Source organism: Cetorhinus maximus, chromosome 8 (genome assembly GCF_964194155.1).
Source record: "Cetorhinus maximus chromosome 8, sCetMax3.hap1.1, whole genome shotgun sequence".
Classification (NCBI taxonomy): domain Eukaryota; kingdom Metazoa; phylum Chordata; class Chondrichthyes; order Lamniformes; family Cetorhinidae; genus Cetorhinus; species Cetorhinus maximus.
This window is the reverse complement of record NC_135886.1, coordinates 104,533,331-104,552,595: the sequence shown is the minus strand read 5'-3', so window position 1 is coordinate 104,552,595 and position 19,265 is coordinate 104,533,331. Positions and strand designations below refer to the sequence as shown.

The 19,265-nt window shown below is 45.7% G+C and overlaps 1 protein-coding gene across 2 annotated transcripts in view; it reads left to right on the top strand.

Annotated features, from left to right (window-relative positions):
* Positions 1 to 19,265, top strand: part of LOC144683856 (sodium- and chloride-dependent neutral and basic amino acid transporter B(0+)-like) — a 435,158-nt gene that overhangs the window by 346,422 nt on the left and 69,471 nt on the right. The window contains exons 1-3 of one of the 2 annotated variants that reach the window (XM_078547363.1): positions 362 to 446; positions 5,514 to 5,667; positions 9,188 to 9,319. In XM_078547363.1, the coding sequence (XP_078403489.1) occupies positions 375 to 446; positions 5,514 to 5,667; positions 9,188 to 9,319 (358 nt within the window). In that variant the 5' untranslated portion in view covers positions 362 to 374. Of the gene's footprint in view, positions 1 to 361; positions 447 to 5,513; positions 5,668 to 9,187; positions 9,320 to 19,265 lie in introns of those variants that run through there. The other variant, XM_078547362.1, reaches the window with a different exon arrangement.

Here is a 19,265-nt window from a genome sequence, read left to right as displayed (position 1 = left end):
CTGGTGCTATCCCCTTTAAAAATGCAGCTGCTGTCAAACTAGTAGCTGAAGAATAACTGTACTTTAGTACTGAATGTTCTGAAACTATTGCAAAAATCCTGAAAAAGTAATGTTTAGTCTGCAAATTTATTCACAACAGGAATACTCTGGGAACTTTTGTATCACCTGAGTAAACAGAACTACACCCCATTTAAGCAGCTTTATGGGCTGGCTTATGACTGTGAAAGAATCATTGTCTGGTGTGGAGCTAATTAATTCTTAACCAGAGTCCTGGCGCAATAAACAGTTTGAAGCCCTTTGGACAAAAGAGCCCTCCAGAAGTTTTAAATCCAATCCATGAGCCAGTGGAAGAATCCGTTCATCATTGTTCAGAAATGAAGCAAGGGCAATTGGCTTTACCTGGGTTCTCACAGAATGACAATCCAACATACCCTCCAGAGGACACAGTGAGTATTTTATCAAAACCTGACAGTAAACTCATGTAAAACTCTGAGAGGTGCTGATAATTTGGGGATTTTGGTTGTTGTGAATTGCAGAGTTTCTCTGTGGGGTTCAGGGTGTTTCCAAATTATCAACCGATCGCTGCTAAATGGATAGCACAGTGGCCCGGATTTTCTGTGTCGGCCAGCGACAGACGTGTTCAGTGGGTTGAGCGGACAATATGCTGCGATTGGTTTCACGACGGTGTGAAACCAGTTCGCAATCATCTGCTAGGCTGCCGATGGCGAGGCACATTGCTCAACATATAGCGTCGGGAACCTCATTGTAATACATCAACATATCATTATCAGGCCAGCCTGCTGGAATCACCCCCCCTCACCCCTGCTGGATCGTTCGTCCACATCGGCAGGAAAGCATGCCGACGTGTTTCACAACAGCTCATAAAAGGCATGCACTTAGCGGTCTGCACTTTGAGGGGAACTTGGAGGTGAGTACACAGCAATGATGTGCAGCGCTCGCCAGGGTCACCTGTTGGACTTCAAGCTTGAGGACCATTGGGTGGGGGATCAAGGGCAGCCCAGCCCTTGAGGCGATTTTTGCGGAGGGGTGTGGGGGGTGACAAGGGAAGTGGCCATGCATTAGGGAAACCTTGTATAAAGTGACCATTCCTCTGCAGCTGAGACAGTTCAGGCGCAGCCACATTGATGTGATTGGAGTTGGGCTTCTAGCTTATCTGCCTACTCAAGCAGTGCAGAGGTATCAAAGTGCCACCAAGTGCTCCAAAGCTTTTCACACTCCTGGCACAGACTGCAAAGTAATGAACGTTTCAGTGGACTGCAGAACAATTATATGACTGGGCACATTGTGCAATCTCCTCACTAAAGCTGGACATGGAACAGTCACTGCTGGAGGTGCTTACAGTCCCTTGCAATGTCAGCATCCCAGTTTGGACCAGTCTCCCCCATGGTTCAAGCTAACAGTGCAGCCTTGCAGTGCAGGTTAGGAGACTGCCTGCGCATGAGCTGAGAGTGCAGCATACAGTCTAGTGGACAAAGCTGCTGCCAATTGGTCAGGTGGAGTGGGGCGGAGGTGGGTGGGGTTTCAGGCAGCCATGCAGCCATCCAAGTGGTGACCAGCACTCTCTGAAAAGCATTAAGGGGCCATCACACTTAACCAGCACATGTTCTTAGTACACCCATGCTAACCGTGTCTCCCTCTTCCATCCTGCAGGAGGGTTTATCGACGCTGCCTTTCATTCATACAGATGACCAAGAACCAGTGTCGCCGAAGACTGCACATGTCTAGGGACCTCTGCCAGTTACTGCAGGATTTGGCACCACGGGGACATGGATGGCATCCATTGCCAGTGGCTGTGAAAGTGACCGTGGTGCTCAATTTCCATGCCAGTGGCTCCTTTCAGGGCTCCACAGGCGACCTCTATGGGATCTCACAAGCCTCCACCCACAAATGCATCCATGAGGTCACGGCTGCCATCTTCTCGAGGGCACACAACTTTGTGCATTTTGCCTGGGACCAGGACAGCCAGATTGCAAGAGCGATTGGATTCACTCAGATCTATGGTTTTCCACAGGTGCAGAGTGCAATCAGCTGAACTCAGGTGGTGCTCAGGTCTCCATCACAACACGTGGTCAACAAGGTCAACCGCAAGGGGCTCCACTCGCTGAATGTGCAGATGGTGTGCGAGCACCAGAAACGCATCCAGCAGGTGTGCGTATGGTTTCCAGGGAGTGTGCATGACGCCTACATCCTGATTTGCTCACAGGTCCTTGCAGTTCCAGGGTCCACAAAGGCTGCAGGGATGGCTCCTCGGGGACAAGGGCTACCCACAGAGGCCATGGCTGATGAAATTCGTGCGGCGGCCTCAGACTGCAGCAGAGTGATGGTAAAATGAGGCTAAGTTGTAGCCCTCAACATAGTAGAACAAACCATCCGAATGTTGAAAATGAGGTTCCGGTGCCTGGACCAGTTTAGTGGGGTCCTGCAATACTGTCCACAGAGGGTGTCACGCATCATCGTCATCTGCTGCGCCCTTTACAACCTGGTGCTGCAACAGGGAGAGGAGCTGGCTGAGGAGCAGACAGAGGAGCTGGTGGATGTGAATGGGGATGGGGCTGAGAAGGTCCTCGAAGGTGATGATGATGGAGCTGAGGCACTCGCATTGGCAAGGCAAGGCAGGCGCACTCAGGAGGACCTCATAGCTGCTAGATTTGTGGAGAACGATGACAACATGCAGTTAGGAGACACCATAAGATCCTCACATCACATCTGTGAATGTTTGATTCCAGTGTGGCTTATGGCAGCGTGAATACCCTCTGTGGGAATGCTCCTGTCATGGAGATGGAATGGAGGACCTAATAGTCGCTCAATTGCAGGAGGATGATGACGACAGGCAGTGAGGACACTCCATAGATCTTCACATGGCCTGACACAATGTCTGACTCCTGTCTGGCCCAGAGCAGCTCATTGGCATTCTGCGATCAGGATCATATCATAGAGATGCAGCCACAAAACTTTAGAAACATCCGCTCCTTTGTCCGCCTTCAGCACCTGAGCCCTTCAGGAGCACAGCGTCACTGGTCACATATGCTGAAGAGATGGGGGCCAGCCCCACCTTAAAGGTGCTGAGAGCTCACAGAGAGAATGAGAGAACTCTGTGATGCCTGCCCACTATATTCTGGCAGCAATGACAAGCACCGCTGAGGTGCAGGCATCAGTAATGTTTCCAGGAAATATGAGACTGGACCATCGCTTTGGCCTGAAGGCTGCACAGAGCACCGAGAAGAGGCCCTGGACTGAGACACCTGCCTTTATCCTTGTGCAGGAAGGTTTCACGCCTGAGTGACATGAACACTGCTCATTAGAACAAGGAGCCATAGGCAGGGAGACATTCTTGGGAGTTTATTTACAACAGTGAACAGTATGTACAAGCGATTAACACCCATGCCCAGGCTGTGTAACTACATCTTTTTAACTTTCCTAACCTTGCCGCTACATCTTGATACTCCCTGGACATCCACAGTGGAGGTGGAGTCTGTTGACTGCAACACCCTATCTGTGATGACTTTGGTGGGCATCCTCTGGAAGGCCGAGACTTGGAGGGCCCTGGCCTGCTTTCAGGGTCCTGCTGTGTTTCAGGACGTGGAGCTGGAGCTACTGAGTCACAGGAAGAGGGGATTTGGATAGACTGGACACTGTCGGAGTCACCTGGATGGATGGCCTGGGGTGTGCAGCTGCTGACCCTCCTCCCAATGGGTGCCTGAGAGCCCCAGGCTGATTCCTTGAGGAGAAGGGGTAGCTGGAGTGAGATCGAGCTGCCTGGTATCCCTCTCACGTAGACACTGTTGGAGACCAACTATGGCATTAGTGATGGAGTTAAGCCTGCGCAGCAGTGCAGGGCCAATGTCCTGGACCAAGGTCTCCATGGTGACCGCCACCCTACCAGTGTTGATCTCAATGCATCGGCATGAGAGTGCTATCACCTCAGCCTGAAGGTGGACGGACTCTTCCATTGTGCTTTGCAATCTGAGGAGTGTAGCACACATCCCTTCCTGATGTTCCTGAGCTTACCTTTGCAGCTCCAGCAACTACGACATGACTGAATCCAGAGGCTCGTCACCTGACTCAAACTCAGCAACATCCTGGCCTCCAGCAGTCCTCCGAGTGCCGGACACCAGGGAAGTCCCTGCCGCCACCTGCTATGGATCAGACAGTGCAATGTGCTCACCAGATTGTGATCCCGAGGCTATTCTAAAGCTAGGTCCCACCGAGGCATGCGTCTCTGCATTGGTGGAGGGTGCAGGTGAGCACTGTGACAGGACTTCAATGAAGGTGCTTTCAGTTTCCTCTTCACAGGTTTCTTCGGGGTTTAATTGGCAGCCCTGTGTCATGGACTTTGTCAGCTGCTTCCCAGATGTGCCTGCGGAAGCAAGGGGAGAAAATTAGTGCATGGCAGTGGCCTGTGAAACAGGACACATCACTCACAACATGGTTGTCTGCTGGATGTTGCACTGCTGGATCCTCACTTGGTAGAGCATCACCGACCTCACCACTGGCACAGGACAAGTCCAGATCCTCACCGGCCAGCTGGATAGCTCTGTTTTCAAAGCCTGGGAGGACCTTAATTTCAGGCATTCCTCCACTGGTCTGTGACCTCGCCCTGCTGTTGTGTGCCAGCTTGTCCTACATGAATAGAGATGGAGAAAGTGCAAGCAGGATGTCTGCCAGGCCAGGTGATAAGTATGCCTGGCCTGTGTGCGTAGTGAGTGGCCCCAAAGATGGGATGAGGACAATGATGGTGTATGTGAGAGAGTGAATGGTGAAGCCCCTTGAACTGGCAGTGAGTGAGGGCCCTGTGGATGTGTGATGGGTTTGTGAGTCTGTGAGTTGAGAGTGATGAGATGAGTGACTTACCTGGCAGAACGGAGGAGATCATTCATCCTCTTGCGGCATTGGGTGCCCGTCCTGTTTTGAAGGGCATTGGAGCTGACCACCGCTGCCACTGCCTCCCAAGCTTGGTTGGTCATGCTGCTGCCAACCCTGCTGCCAGGGCGGGGTAGAGGACATCCCAGCGGGCCTCCACGGCATCCAGAAGGTGTTCCAGTGACGCGTCACTAAAACTGGGCGGGGGGGTGGGGCAAGGGGTGCGGGGGAGTCTTTTTGCCTTTTGTGGACATCTTCCCTGCAGCAGTCTTGGTCTGGAAGCACAGAGATGTGTGCGTGTAGCTGGTTCTTAAATCCTTAAATATGGTGCCCAGCATGATGAAGCAGCGAGGTGATGGCAGGCGGGTGAATGAGAATCTGCTCACCATGGAAATGGCATGTTTCCCAGGAATGCATAAATAATGTGGGGAGTTTGTGACAATACGGCTTGAAAACCCATCATCGTGACCAGCCGGTAAAACATTGTTTTACACGCCCCCTACCGCACTTAGTGCAAACCTGGGACGATTCTGCCCCATGTTTCTGTAGTGGGTGAAAACTGTACTTTTTGTTTGAGTTCTAGTCTGAGAAAGTCTAATTTCTGAGTTGGCCATTTCCTCTCTCTCCCCCAGGCTGTCACCAATGAACATGTGGGTGAAAGTGACGAGAATGTGGAGCGAGGCAACTGGTCCTTGAAGACTGACTACTTGCTCTCAATGATCGGCTGTGCTGTGGGTCTGGGCAATGTCTGGAGATTCCCTTACCTGGCTTACAGAAATGGAGGAGGTACAGTAGTGAATCCAAAATACAGGGGAGTGAAAGCAGAAATTAAGGGGAACGATTTATAAAGAATATCAAGAAGGCAGCTCAGCACCACCTTCTCAAGGGTAACTAGGGATGGGCAATAAATGCTGGCCCAGCCAGTGAAGCCCACATCCCGTAAATAAATTTTTATAAATTCACTGAAACAAGAAACTTTACTTGCACTAGGTAAATAATACAGGGTTAAACAATGCTGATATAAAGAATGAGGAATTCAATCTCACAGCTTTAAACTATTTACACAATTTGTCTACAGTTGTGGGTGGAAAAAAAAAACAGACCTGAGGATTGGGAGCAGTTTAGAATTCAGCAAAGGAGGGCCAAGGGATTGATTAAGATGGGGAAAATAGAGTACGAGAGTAAGCTTGCGGGGAACGTAAAAACAGACTGTAAAAGTTTCTATAGGTATGTGAAGAGAAAAAGATTGGTGAAGACAAATGTAGGTCCCTTACAGTCAGAAACAGGGGAATTTATAATGGGGAACAAAGAAATGGCTGACCAACTAAGTACATACTTTGGTTCTGTCTTCACAAAGGAGGACACAAATAACATACCAGAAATGTTGGGGAACACAGGGTTTAGTGAGAGGGAGGAACTGAAAGAATTCAGTATTAATAGGGAAATGATGTTGGGGAAATTGATGGGATTGAAGGTCGATAATCTACATCCCAGAGTACTTCAGGAAGTGGCCCTAGAGATAGTGGATGCATTGGTGGTCATCTTCCGAGATTCCATAGACTCTGGAACAGTTCCGACAGATTGGAGAGTAGCTAATGTAACCCCACTATTTAAAAAGGGAGGCAGAGAGAAAACAGGGAATTATAGTTCAGTTAGCCTGACGTCGGTAGTGGGGAAAATTCTAGAGTCCATTATAAAAGATTTAATAGCTAAACACATGGAAAACAGTGGCAGAATCGGACAGAGTCAGCATGGATTTACGAAAGGGAAATCATGCTTGACAAATCTACTGGAATTTTTCGAGGATGTAACTAGTAGAGTTGATGAGGGGGAGCCAGTGGATGTGGTTTATTTTGACATTCAGAAGCTTTCGACAAAGTCCCACATAAGAGATTGGCGTGTAAAATTAAAGCGCATGGGATTGGGGGTAGTGTATTGAGATGGATAGAAAATTGGTTGGCAGACAGGAAACAAAGAGTAGGAATAAATGGGTATTTTTCCAAATGGCAGGCAGCGACTAGTGGGGTACCGCAAGGATCGGTGCCGGGACCCCAGTTATTCACAATATATATTAATGATTTAGATGAAGGAATTAAATGTAATATCTCCAAATTCGCAGATGACACAAAACTGGGTGGGAGGGTGAGCTGTGAAGAGGATGCAGAGATGCTTCAGTGTGATTTGGACAAGATGAGTGAGTGGGCAACTGCATGACAGATGCAGTATAATGTGGATAATTGTGAGGTTATCCATTTTGGTAGCAAAGACAGGAAGGCAGATTATTATCTGAACGGCTATAAATTGAGAGAGGGAAATGTGCAACGAGACCTGGGTGTCCTCGTACACCAGTTGCTGAAGGTAAGCATGCAGGTGCAGCAGGCGGTAAAAAAAGGCAAATGGTATATTGGCCTTCATAGCTAGAGGATTCGAGTACAGGAACAGGGATGTCTTGCTGCAATTATACAGGGCCTTGGTGAGACCACACCTGGAATATTGTGTGCAGTTTTGGTCTCCTTATCTGAGGAAGGATGTACTTGCTATAGAGAGAGTGCAATAAGGGTTTACCTGACTGATTCCTGGGATGGCGGGACTGACATATGAGGAGAGATTGAGTCAATTAGGATTATATTCGCTGAAGTTCAGAAGAATAAGGGGGGATCTCATAGAAAGCTATAAAATTATAACAGGACTAGACAGGGTAGACGCAGGAAGGATGTTCCCAATGGTGGGGGAGTCCAGAACCAGGGGTCACAGTCTGAGGATATGGGGTAGACCATTTAGGACTGAGATGAGGAGAAATTTCTTCACCCAGAGAGTGGTGAGCCTTTGGAATTCGTTACCACAGAAAGTAGTTGAGACCAAAACATTGTATGCTTTCAAGAAGGAGTTAGATATAGCTCTTGGGTTGAAAGGGATGGAATGATATGGGGAGAAGGCAGGAGCAGGCTATTGAGTTGGATGGTCAGCCATGATCATAATGAATGGCTGAGCAGGCTCGAAGGGCTGAATGGCCTACTCCTGCTCCTAGTTTTTATGTTTCTATGTTTCTAAGAGCAGGTCAGAGGCTAGGAATCCTGTGGCGAGTAACCCACCTCCTGACTCCCCAAAGCCTGTCCACCAACTACAAGGCACAAGTCAGGAGTGTGATGGAATACTCCCCACTTGCCTGGATGAGCACAGCTCCCACAACACTCAAGAAGCTTGGCACCGTCCATGACAAAGCAACCCACTTGATTGGCACCCCATCTACATACGTTCACTCCCTCCACCACCGGTGCACAGTAGCGGCAGTGTGTACCATCTACAAGATACACTACGGGAATTCACTAAGGCTCCTTCAACAGCACCTTCCAAACCCATGGCCACTCCCATCTAGAAGGACAAGGGCAACAGATACATGGGAACACCACCACCTGGAAGTTCCCCTCCAAGTCACACACCATCCTGACTTGGAAATATATCGCCGTTCCTTTGCTGTCGCTGGGTCAAAATCCTGGAACTCCCTTCCTAACAACACTGTGGGTGCACCTGCACCACAGAGACTGCAACGGTTCAAGAAGGCAACTCATCACCATTTTTTCAGGGCAACTAGGGATGGGTAATAAATGCTGGCCCAGCCAGCGAAGCCCACACCCCATGAATAAAAAAAAGAGCCCTCGCAGTTGTGTAGAATTGCTGATTTATGAATTTTGAATATATTTTCAAATGTTATTGTTCAAAACACTTGAACCATCCACATTAAGTATGTTTACTGCACAATATCTGAAAGCCTCAGTTATCAGCCTCCTCAGTCAGAGTCAGGGGTCAGCTCTGGAATTTCGAATTAGAACTGCTCGTATTCACTGCTCTTCACAACCCCACAAAACTGGATCGATGGAAACCAAGAATAAACGTGCAAAAATGTCAGAACGTGATTGCATAAAGAGACAGAAAATATTTTGATTCAGTTAGAAAGTGAATTTTACAAAATGGGAATTTCTCTGCAATTCCATTCATTTACTGAACATTCCACATTGGAGCTGAGAGCTGAACATCTCCCATATATAAATGTTCAAAAACACCATAGAATCTTATCAAATAAAGATAAGTTGATTTTCTGTAAAGGGGTGTGTGGAAATAAAGATATTTCTGGATAAATGAGATAGATAGATTCGGACTAACAGACAGACAGACAAATACGTTTTCACAGCGATCAGCGATAATTTTAACTCAACTTGTCAGATGGAACAATGAGGTTCAGTTTGAAAGCCTGTTTTAATTCCACTTGACGTTATGCTCCATTGAGCTCCTGGGCTGTATTTTCCAGGTGCATTTCTTGTTCCCTACACACTCATGCTGGCACTTGTTGGGATACCAATGTTTTTCCTGGAATCTTCCTTTGGGCAGTTTGCCAGCCTCGGGCCTGTTGCAGTGTGGAAAGCCGTGCCAATGTTACAAGGTTAGTGTTTATTTAGCAACACATGATTGGCAACAGTTTAAATGGACAACACTGTTCAAATAATATTAATATACTGGGGTTATATTTCCCTTATTGAACAAACATTTAAGCTCAATGTGCTCAAGTACTGTTTACAATCTGCACTATTATATATTTACTAAGTTATATAGACAGTAAAGATACAGACACAGCGAGCGAAATGTTTTCTTTCCTGATTTGAAATGTAATCAGATATTAGCCCAATACCTGAAGAACTCTCTGTCTGTCTTTCGGGTATTAACACTGATGCGATAATTAATTGGTTTCACATTTCTTTCTTCTTAAAGAATTGCTGATTATTGGAGATTGTATTAGAAGAAATGATTTTCATTTTAACTGCACATTTCACAAGCACAGGATGTCCTCAGCATGATTCACAGCAGAAGTGTCCATTTTGTAGACCAATCACTGTTGTCAAGTGGGGAAATATGGCAGACAATTAGTGAACCAAGAGCCCAAACAAACAACAATGAGGTAATCAATATATAATCTGTTTCAATTATGGATAAATAATGGCCAAGACACAGGGATTGAGCTCTCCGGCACTTTTTTGTGCCATGGGATGTTATGAAAAGACAGAGGCTTAACATCCCATTCAAAAGTCAGAACCTCCATCTGTGCAATATTCCCTCAATCCTGCATTGAAGTGTCATTCTGGATTACATGCTCCAGTCTCTGGAATGGGACTTGAACAAACCATCTTCTTAATCAGAGATGAGAACAGAGCCATAAGACTGGATTTTTGGGCATTCCTGAGGTCCAGAATGGAAGCGGATGGGGCCTGAAAGTTACAGTGTCAGTGTGCCAGATTTCTGATCCATTCCCGGTGCTGGTCATTTTATCAGAGGCGGATTCGAAGCTGGCAGGGCTACCCAGCCATATGTAGCAGGTAGCCAATTAATCTTCGTCAGAGCCTTGTTAACACCAATTAAAGGAGGCGGATTGGAAATTTCCATTTGACCTCCAGCTTCCTGCACCAGCGAAGGCCAATTTGAGTGCCTTTGGAGGTGAGCACCCAGTGACAGACCGGGGCCAGTACTCCACACAGGCCTAGAGCCTTTCCCTGCCTGCCTGGGTGTGAGAGCAGCCATACGCTGCCTTCTAGGGGGATTCCCCTCCACCTCCCCAGCAGTGGTGACCAGGCTACAAGAACCATCTTTGAATTAAAGTTCAAGTTGGTGAGAGGGCGCCTCCATGTTGAAGTGCCCTCTCTTGTTACTTACCCTCCATCACAGCCTGCTGCCCCTCTCAAGCTGGAAGGCGCTCCAGCTTCAAGAGTCCACCCACTGCCACCCTTAATTAGACATGGAACCTGTTTCCATGCCATTTAAGGAGGTGCCTCCATTCCCAATGAGTGACTGCTTTCCCCCAGGGGTGAGTTTGGGGCACAGAAACAGTACTGATACCTGTTTTCCACCCCGAAGAGGAAATCCAGCTCATTGAGGTATTATAGCACAGAAGGAAGCCATTAGGTCCATTGAGTCTATGCCAGCTCTCTGTAGAGCAATCCAGTCAAGTCTGATTTCCCTGCTCCATCTTTATAGACCTGCAAATTTATTTCCCCCAAGTTCCCATCCAATTTCCTTTTGGAATCATGGATTGTTTCTGCTGTTATTTGTACACATTTAGATTAAGTATCTACAGGCAGGGGTGGGTAGGGGCACACATTGGATAATTATTTGTGCTTATAGAAAGAGGCACTTGCATTCTGCAGCCAGTGGGCACTACAGGGGCTGGATTGCAGCATCAGCCCCGGAAATTATATTTTAACTTCATTTGTTAAGTTTCCTGTAATTTTTTTTGTTACAATGCCCCTTTAAAGGGCTGTTAATTAGTTAATTTGATTATTAGTTCGTTTGATTATTTTACTTGGTATATTCAAAATAATATTAAGAGACATTTGCCTTCTGCAACCAGTGGGTACCTCATTTTTAAGGGGAGAATTTTTAGCTTGGCGGGCGGACGCGTGCCTGACCTGACAGAGCGTAAAATGATGCATGATGACGTTGGGGGAGTGTCCAGATGTCATCGTGCACTCACGTGATATTTCAGTCGGCGGGCATGCGCCGAATCCAGCGCACGTCCGCGGGACAATTAAAAAGCCTATTAAGGCCATTAAAAGGGTAATTGAAATAAATTTTTCGCTGCCTGTCCAAACTTACAGTTGGCGGCAGGCAAAAAGCAGCATTTGCATTTTTTAGAAAACCTCATCCACGGGCGGGATGAGGTTTCCAACAGCAAATAAAAGCAAAATTAAGAATTTAATTAATGACATGCAGCTGCTCATGTGACAGAGTCGTCTGAGGGAACATGTTTCATAATGTTTTAGGAATATTTATTTTTTAATTTGCGAAATGTTCATCTGAATATTCAATTAAATATACAGTGAATGTGTGAGCCTTCCTATGAACATCGCGATTCAATTTATGATAACTCTGATTGCTCTCTACCTTCCCCTCTAAGTTTGGAAACACCAGACTGAACCTTGTACATAGGCAGCATTTCATCAATAATTCAGATGGTGTTGAATGCATAGTTAAATGAGGCGTTGTACGATAATTGAGAAGAAAGCGGGAAAGTTGAGTTTCTAGACTACCTTCTGGTAATCTCTTCATTCCAGATTTGAAAGTTTGCACAGCTCTCTCAGCTAAACCATTTGATGAGGGATGGCATGGGGCTGTTTATGTCTGATTCCATTTAAATTCATGAATCTCTGAAACTCTGTACTGGTAAAGACTGTACCGTTATCCGAAACTATGATTTCCGGTAGGCCATGTACACTAAAATAGTGACATAGCTTTTTGATAGTTGCTCTCGATGTTGGTGATCTGTCTTCGTACAGATCCCATCCATTTAGAATGTGCATGTACGATCAATAAAAGCATGGTACGTAAGAATGGCCCCACATAATCAATATGCAATTTAACCCAGGTTCGACCAGGCCACTCCATGGATGCAGTGGAGCTGAAACAGGTAGCTTTTGTTGTTGCTGACAATGTACTTGACCATGCTTTCAATGTCACTGTCAATGCCTCTCCACCGACATAGCTTCACACAAGCATTTTCATCTTTGATATGCTTGGATGTGCATTGTGAAGCTCTGTCAAGAGTGGTTCTCTTCTTTGCAAAGGGATAACAACTCTTAATCCCCACAACAAAATTCCATCTTGACAAATTAACTGTTTTTCGGGCATGGCATAGTCTCATCTCATCAGATACAGCTGAATTTGACCGCCCTTGCAAAACATGGCCTCTGACTTTCAACAAAATTGAACCTCTGTTCGTCCAATTTCTAATTTGCTTTGCACACAAAGGCGAAGAATCCATGAAATTCATTATGAGCACAACTTCTTGTAGCACTGGAGCATGTACAATGCTACCTGGTAATGGGAGACGACTGAGTGCGTCCACATTTGCAATATAGATGCCAGGGTGGGACATAAAGGTATACTCATATGCAGATAATATCAAAGCCCAACGTTGAATTCTTGCTGATGCTATTGGTGGAATGGCTTTATCCTCACTGAATAATCCCATTAATGGTTTATGGTTCAACACAATGGTGAAATGTTGTCCATGTAGGCACTAGTGGAATTTCTTCACTCCAAATACCACCGATAAACCTTCCTTTTCTAGCTGGGAATAACCTTTGTAGGCTTTGAAGAGCGTTCTCGAGACATAGCCAATTGACCTTTCTGATCCATCTTCCATTCTATGCAATAATACTGCCCTTACATCACATGTTAATACCAACTCTTTTAATGGGTGGCAGTGTACCAATAAACATTACAAATGCAATAGTTCCTTTATTTTTACAAAGGCTTCTTCCTGTTGCGAATTCCATGAGCAACAATGATTCTTTTTTAACAAGTGTAATGGTGCCAACACAGTTGATGAATTTGGCTAGAAGCGGCTATAGAAGTTGATCATTCCCAGGCAAGACTTAAGTTTTGGCTGCATTGGACAGAGAGGGCACATCTTTGATTACCCTAACTTTCTCCTCTACCATGGCGTCCACCCTTTAAGCCAAGTAAGTACATTTTTCTGGTCCATTTTTCTTTCTTTAATCATATGCCAGCTCATGAATCTTCTTAGCACCTCCTCCAGGTTGGCCAAGTGGTCAGTCTCGGTTGACCCTGTGATCAGGAATAGGTATACTACCACTTAGGGAAGTCCTTGGAAAAGACACTCCATTGTCCTTTGGAAAATTGCATATGCAAATGATACTCCAAAGGGTAGGTGTGTATATTGATAAAGACCCTTGTGCGTGTTGATGGTTACATACTCTCTCGATGTGCTATCCAGCTCTAACTGTTGGCATGCATGGCTCATGTCCAGTTTTGTATAGCATTTGCCTCCAGCTAGCTTTGCATATAAGTTGTCTATTCTCAGGATAGGATCTTTATCTAGTTTGGCTGCCTTGTTCATGATTAACTTGTAGTCCCCACAAATGCGTGTGGTTTGGTCAGGCTTAACCACTGGAACTATGGGTGCTGCCCATTCCAAGAACTGGACAGGTTGGATGATGCCCAGCTTTTCTAACAGTTCTGTGTCCACCTTCTCCTTCAATGCAAAAGGCATAGGCCTGGCCTTAAATAAACGTGGTGTTGCCTGAGGATCCACATATATTTTTGCTTGCAAGCCTTTTAACTTCTCTAATTCATCCCGAAATACACTGTCGTATTTCCTTAGCAGTTCAGGAACTCCTTCTGTTTTCAGGCGAAATATTTCAGACCAGTCAAGCTTGATTTTCTGTAACCAGTCTCGGTCCTTCACCTGTCACTATTATCGCTGGAAGCTGAGCTGCCTGTTGCCTATAAGACACAGGCACTGTGGCAATGCCCTCTACCTGTATGGATTCTCCAGTGTATGTCTTCAATTTAGCAATTGTCCACTGCAGATTCAGTGGCTAGGTACCTTCATTTAGGTATTTAAATGTGTGCTCTCCCACCACTGTGGTTGAGGCTCCCGTATCTACCTCCATTATTAGTGGCTTCTCATTAACTTGGATTGTGACAGTGATAGTTTCGGTTTTTACAGCGGTGACGCTATACAGGGGATAGATGTCAATTTCGGCAGCTTCAGGTTATGCTGCATTTTTCAATTCAATCATGTTGGTTTGCTGCTTTATGGGCTTTTTCGACTTCACCCTGCACTGCTTTACTGCATGACCTTTCTTATGGCAGTAATGGCATTCTGCCTCCCTGAATCTACAGGTCCATGTCCACCCCCACATCTATAAGAGATTAACCTTGAAGTCGCTGCTGGAGTGTTTCTATTAGGCCTTTTCATGATTCTTACAGTGGACATTGCCTCTCGCTTTGCTGCTGTGTCTCTGGTTTTCGCACCACGCCCGGCGGTAGGTTTTCGCCCTACATGAAGAACAGTGCCATGTTCTATGTGCTGTAAGGCTTGCAAGTCTCTCGCAGCATTTTCCATGGTGAGTGCTATTTCCAGGGCACACTGCAAATTGATGTCGATCTCATGAGTAAACAGCGCTGAACGGCGTCCTCGTGAACTCTACAAACTAATCGGTCCCGCAGCATATCATTTATTGTGCCCCCAAAGTTGCAGTGTTCAGTCAACTGCTTCAGCTTTGCTATATAGGTCGCGATGGACTGTCCTGGGGCCCCAACTCTGGGATTGAACTTAAACCGCTGCATTATTACAATGGCTTCGGCTAGAAATGCTTCTTCACGATGTCCATTAATTCATTAAAGGACTTAGAAATGGGCTGTCGGTCTGTGGATGAGACCGTATGTCGTGCTACCACATACACTCAAAAGGATTGCTTTCTGCTTCTCCTCCGTGGTAATTTCATTCACAACGAAATAAAAACCAAGGCGCTCTCCATACCGGCTCCAGTCTTTTATAGTTGCATCGTAAAGATCGATTCTGCCGAGAGTGGCATGACTGATAAGTAGTCTTTTTTTTTCTTAAGATTTGATGTACTCACATTAACAAGGTGAGGTGCAGCATTGGAGACATTTTACCCTCATCGTCAAATATAATGACTTGATGGACCAGACAGACTTCAACAAGAAACAGATAAACTTTATTACAAGGAGTTTTCCAGATATTACATGCTTGATCAGGACCCTCGACAGGAAGCCCTGCCCCCCGAGATTACCCATGCTTAGGACTCATTGATCAGAGCCTCCAAGAACACCACATGACTCCTGACAGACAGCAGGAGAGGCTATACGTTTAGTTGCTACAATAGTCCAATAGATGTAATTTATCTGAATTTTCAAATGGCCTTAGATAAAAAAATTCTTTCGAGTTATCAACAGTCACAGATTGCAACTCTTTTGAGTACAATCACAGTTCTTGGTTTCCGGGAGTGGGACATGAACCCACAACCCTCTGATTCAAAGGCGAGGGTGCTATGAACTGAGCCACAGCTGACACCTTGGCCTTAGATAAGGTGCACCATAATAGTCTAATGAATAAGGTCAGGAATGTGGAGTCATGGACAAGTGACAGAATAGATTTCCAGCTAGCTTCAAGACAAATAAGAGAGTGGGAATTAAAGGGTAGTTATTCAGAGAAGCAGAAGGTGGGAATTGGTGTTCAACAAGCATCAGTGCTGGGCCACTGCTTTTCACAATTTACATGTAGAATTTGGACTTTGGAATGAAAAGCACAATTTCTAAATTTGCATGTGACAACACTGAGGTCCACAACACACTACATGAGGACTTTACTAAACCTGGAGAATGGGCAAATAATTGGCTAATAAAGTTCAACATAGATAAATGTGAGGTAGTACATTTTGGCAGAAAGAATTGGTAGGTGACTTATTACTTAGTCTAGTTGGCATAGAGGAGCAAAGGGATTTGGAATACAAATACGTTAATCACTAACAGTTGCACCACAAATTGGCAAGGCTGCAAAAAAATCAGACCAAGCAGTCAGTTTTATTTCTCGAGGGAATGAATTGAAGAGCAAGGAAGTTATGCCAAACTTGGTTAGACCACTTTTAGAGTATTGTGTGCAGTTCTGGTTGCCATATTATAAAAAAAAGATATAGAGGCACTAGAGAGAGTGCAGAGGAGATTTACAAGGACAATACCAGGGAATGCATGGGTACACATGCCAGGAAAGGATTGGCAGGCTGGATTTCTTCTCTCTTGGAGAGAAAAGCATAACAGGAGACCATCAATAAGACTTAGGGCTGAATTATATGGGGTGCCGTGCTTCCCGCTCTCCTGGCTAAAACGATACAGGGGGACCCTACCCATGATCCCAACATCTGCCCCACAGTAATATAATGTTGGAAGCAGCATTAATAGTTTTAAGGAGAGACTTCTTCCCCTTCCTTGGGAGGAAGTCCTGCCTTAGAGAACAGCTGGCCAATCGATGGCTAGCAGGTCTATAGACTATCAGCGCCAATGGGAGTGGTGCCACAGCTGGAAATACAGGCAGTTAAACCATTCTGAGGAGCCCAGGTGGGTAAGGCATCTCAACGTGGAGGGAGGAAGGCCGGGTTAAAGAGGCCAGAGGGGAGAGTTAAGCGGCGGGGGGGGGTGAATTACCTTGGAGGGGGGGTGTGCCTCCAATGATCCAAGGAATCCACAAAGAAGGTTCTCCTCCCACTTTCCCGACATCAGCCCTTACAGCTAAAGCTGTCAGACTTCCCACATGGCATGAACCTTCCCCTGCCCACTGTAGGTAAAATATTGCTGGCAGAGGAATAAGGCCCTTGGGTGGCCATTATTGGCCACTTAAGAACCTCAGCAGGCCAGGGCAAGCAGGCAGATCGCGAGTGGATGGGTAGGTGGAAGGAAGGCCACCTGCTGAATTTTACATGCACCCCCACCTTCAAATTCATTGGGCAAGGAAATGTAAAATCCAGCCCCAAGAAATCCAATAGGAAATTGAAAAGAAACTTCTTCAACCAAAGAGTGGTGAGAATGTGGAATGTGCTACCACAGGGTGTGGTTAAAGAGAGTAATATAGATGCATTTAATGGAAAACTAGACAACAATAAAAAGAAGTGAAATAGTTACGAAAAATAGATTTAGATGGAATAAGATGAGAGGAGGCTCAGTGGAACATAAACACATGGTAGGGGGCTGAATGGCCTGTTTCTGTGCCTTATATCTTATGTTATCCTATGTGACACATACCAGGAAATCCTCGGACACACCACTAAAAGACAACAGGAGTGGTTGATGAGAGCAATATAGAAATATGCAAAATACTTGATTGGAAATGGACAGCATTCCAAATCTGGTAACAGGATCCAAACTCCATGAAAAAAAGGCCTGTCTACCAGACAGCCAAAGCTGAAGTTCAAAGGAGAACCCGTAATGTGAAGAACAAATGGAGGACAGAGAAGACTGATTATTTCAACTTCAGGCTGACATGCATGACAAGGCAGCCACAGAGATTTCTGCACCATGAACCCACAGGCCAACATCAGTAAGATCCAAAGATGGCAATACATTGACTGTATCAAAACCTACTGGAAAGAGTACTTTGTAGAGCTACTCAATCAGAACTCCACGGTGGACATCCACTGGCTGGAGAAGCACGAGGTACAATCAGTAGTGAGCTAGACAATGATGTAACACTCAACGTAGTGATTGTTGCTTTCAACCAGATGAAAAACAACAACCGGTCCTAACAACAGCATCGCTGCAGAAACACTGAAACCTGGAGCAGAGATGTTGATCTCTTGGACACATGCCCTATTTGTGAAGCAGAATGAAGAACTTCCAAGTGAGCTTAGAGACACCGTAATGATCACAATCTTCAAGAAAGGAGACAAGTCGTACTGTAGCAACTACAGGGGTGTAACATTGCTCTCAACTGTTGATAAAGTCCTAGCTAGGTTACGTCTTAATTGTCCCTCATCAATTGAAGAGGTGGTCCTTCCAGAGTTCCAGTGTGGCTCCCAACCTGCCAGCTGAACAACTGACATGATCTTCACAGCGCGCCAAGTTCAGGGAAAGTACAGAGAGCGGAACATCCCTTTGTACATGGCTTTCTTTGATCTCACAAAACCCTTTGACTTGGTGAATTCAACTGTCCTTTGAAAGATGCTGCAGTGATATGGATACCCAGCTAAGTTCACAAACAACATCCGTCTGCCACATGACCGCATGCAAATAACAGTTCCATGCAATGGCTCCACCTCAGACCCCTTCCTTGTCACCAAAGAAGGGTGTGTCATTGCACCAATATTAATTTCAATTTTTATTGCAAATTACTACTAACAGGTTCTGCCCAGATATGGTAATAACTTATCATGCCAATGGTAAACTCTTCAACCTCAACTAGCTGAAGGCCAACTCCAAGACAACAAAGATTCTTGTAATGGAACCACATTATACTGATGATGCACAAGTTAGTGTTCACTCTGAAGAAGAACCACAACAGATCGTTTACTTATTCACCAAAGCCTACAAGAGCATCGTACTTGTCCTGAATGTCATGAAGACCAACGTCCTCTACCAACCCACACTGTTTATGAAATCCAGCGTCTTCAGTTGAGATTCATGGTGAAGTGTTAGAAAATATTCCTCATTTCCCACACCTTGGAAGCTACCTATCCCAAAAAGCTAAGATTGACCAAGAGGTAAACCATCGAATCCAAGTGAATGGGCAATAAATGCTGGCCTAGCCAGTGATACCCATATCCCGTGAATGAATAAAAAAATAATGTGCCAGTTTGGCCTATGGTGAATTAAGCCCTAGAGTTTTGAGAGTCGCGATATTGGATCTGACAGTAAACTCAAAGTCTAGTGGGCGCTGGTTCTTCCAACTCTTCTATGTGGTGCTGAAGCTTGGACAGCTTAGATGCCATATCAAGGCCCAAGAGCAGCACCATCTGTCTCAGAGGAGTATTGTGAATCAAGAGGGCAGACAAAAGAACAAACATGCGTGACCTCCAAGGTGC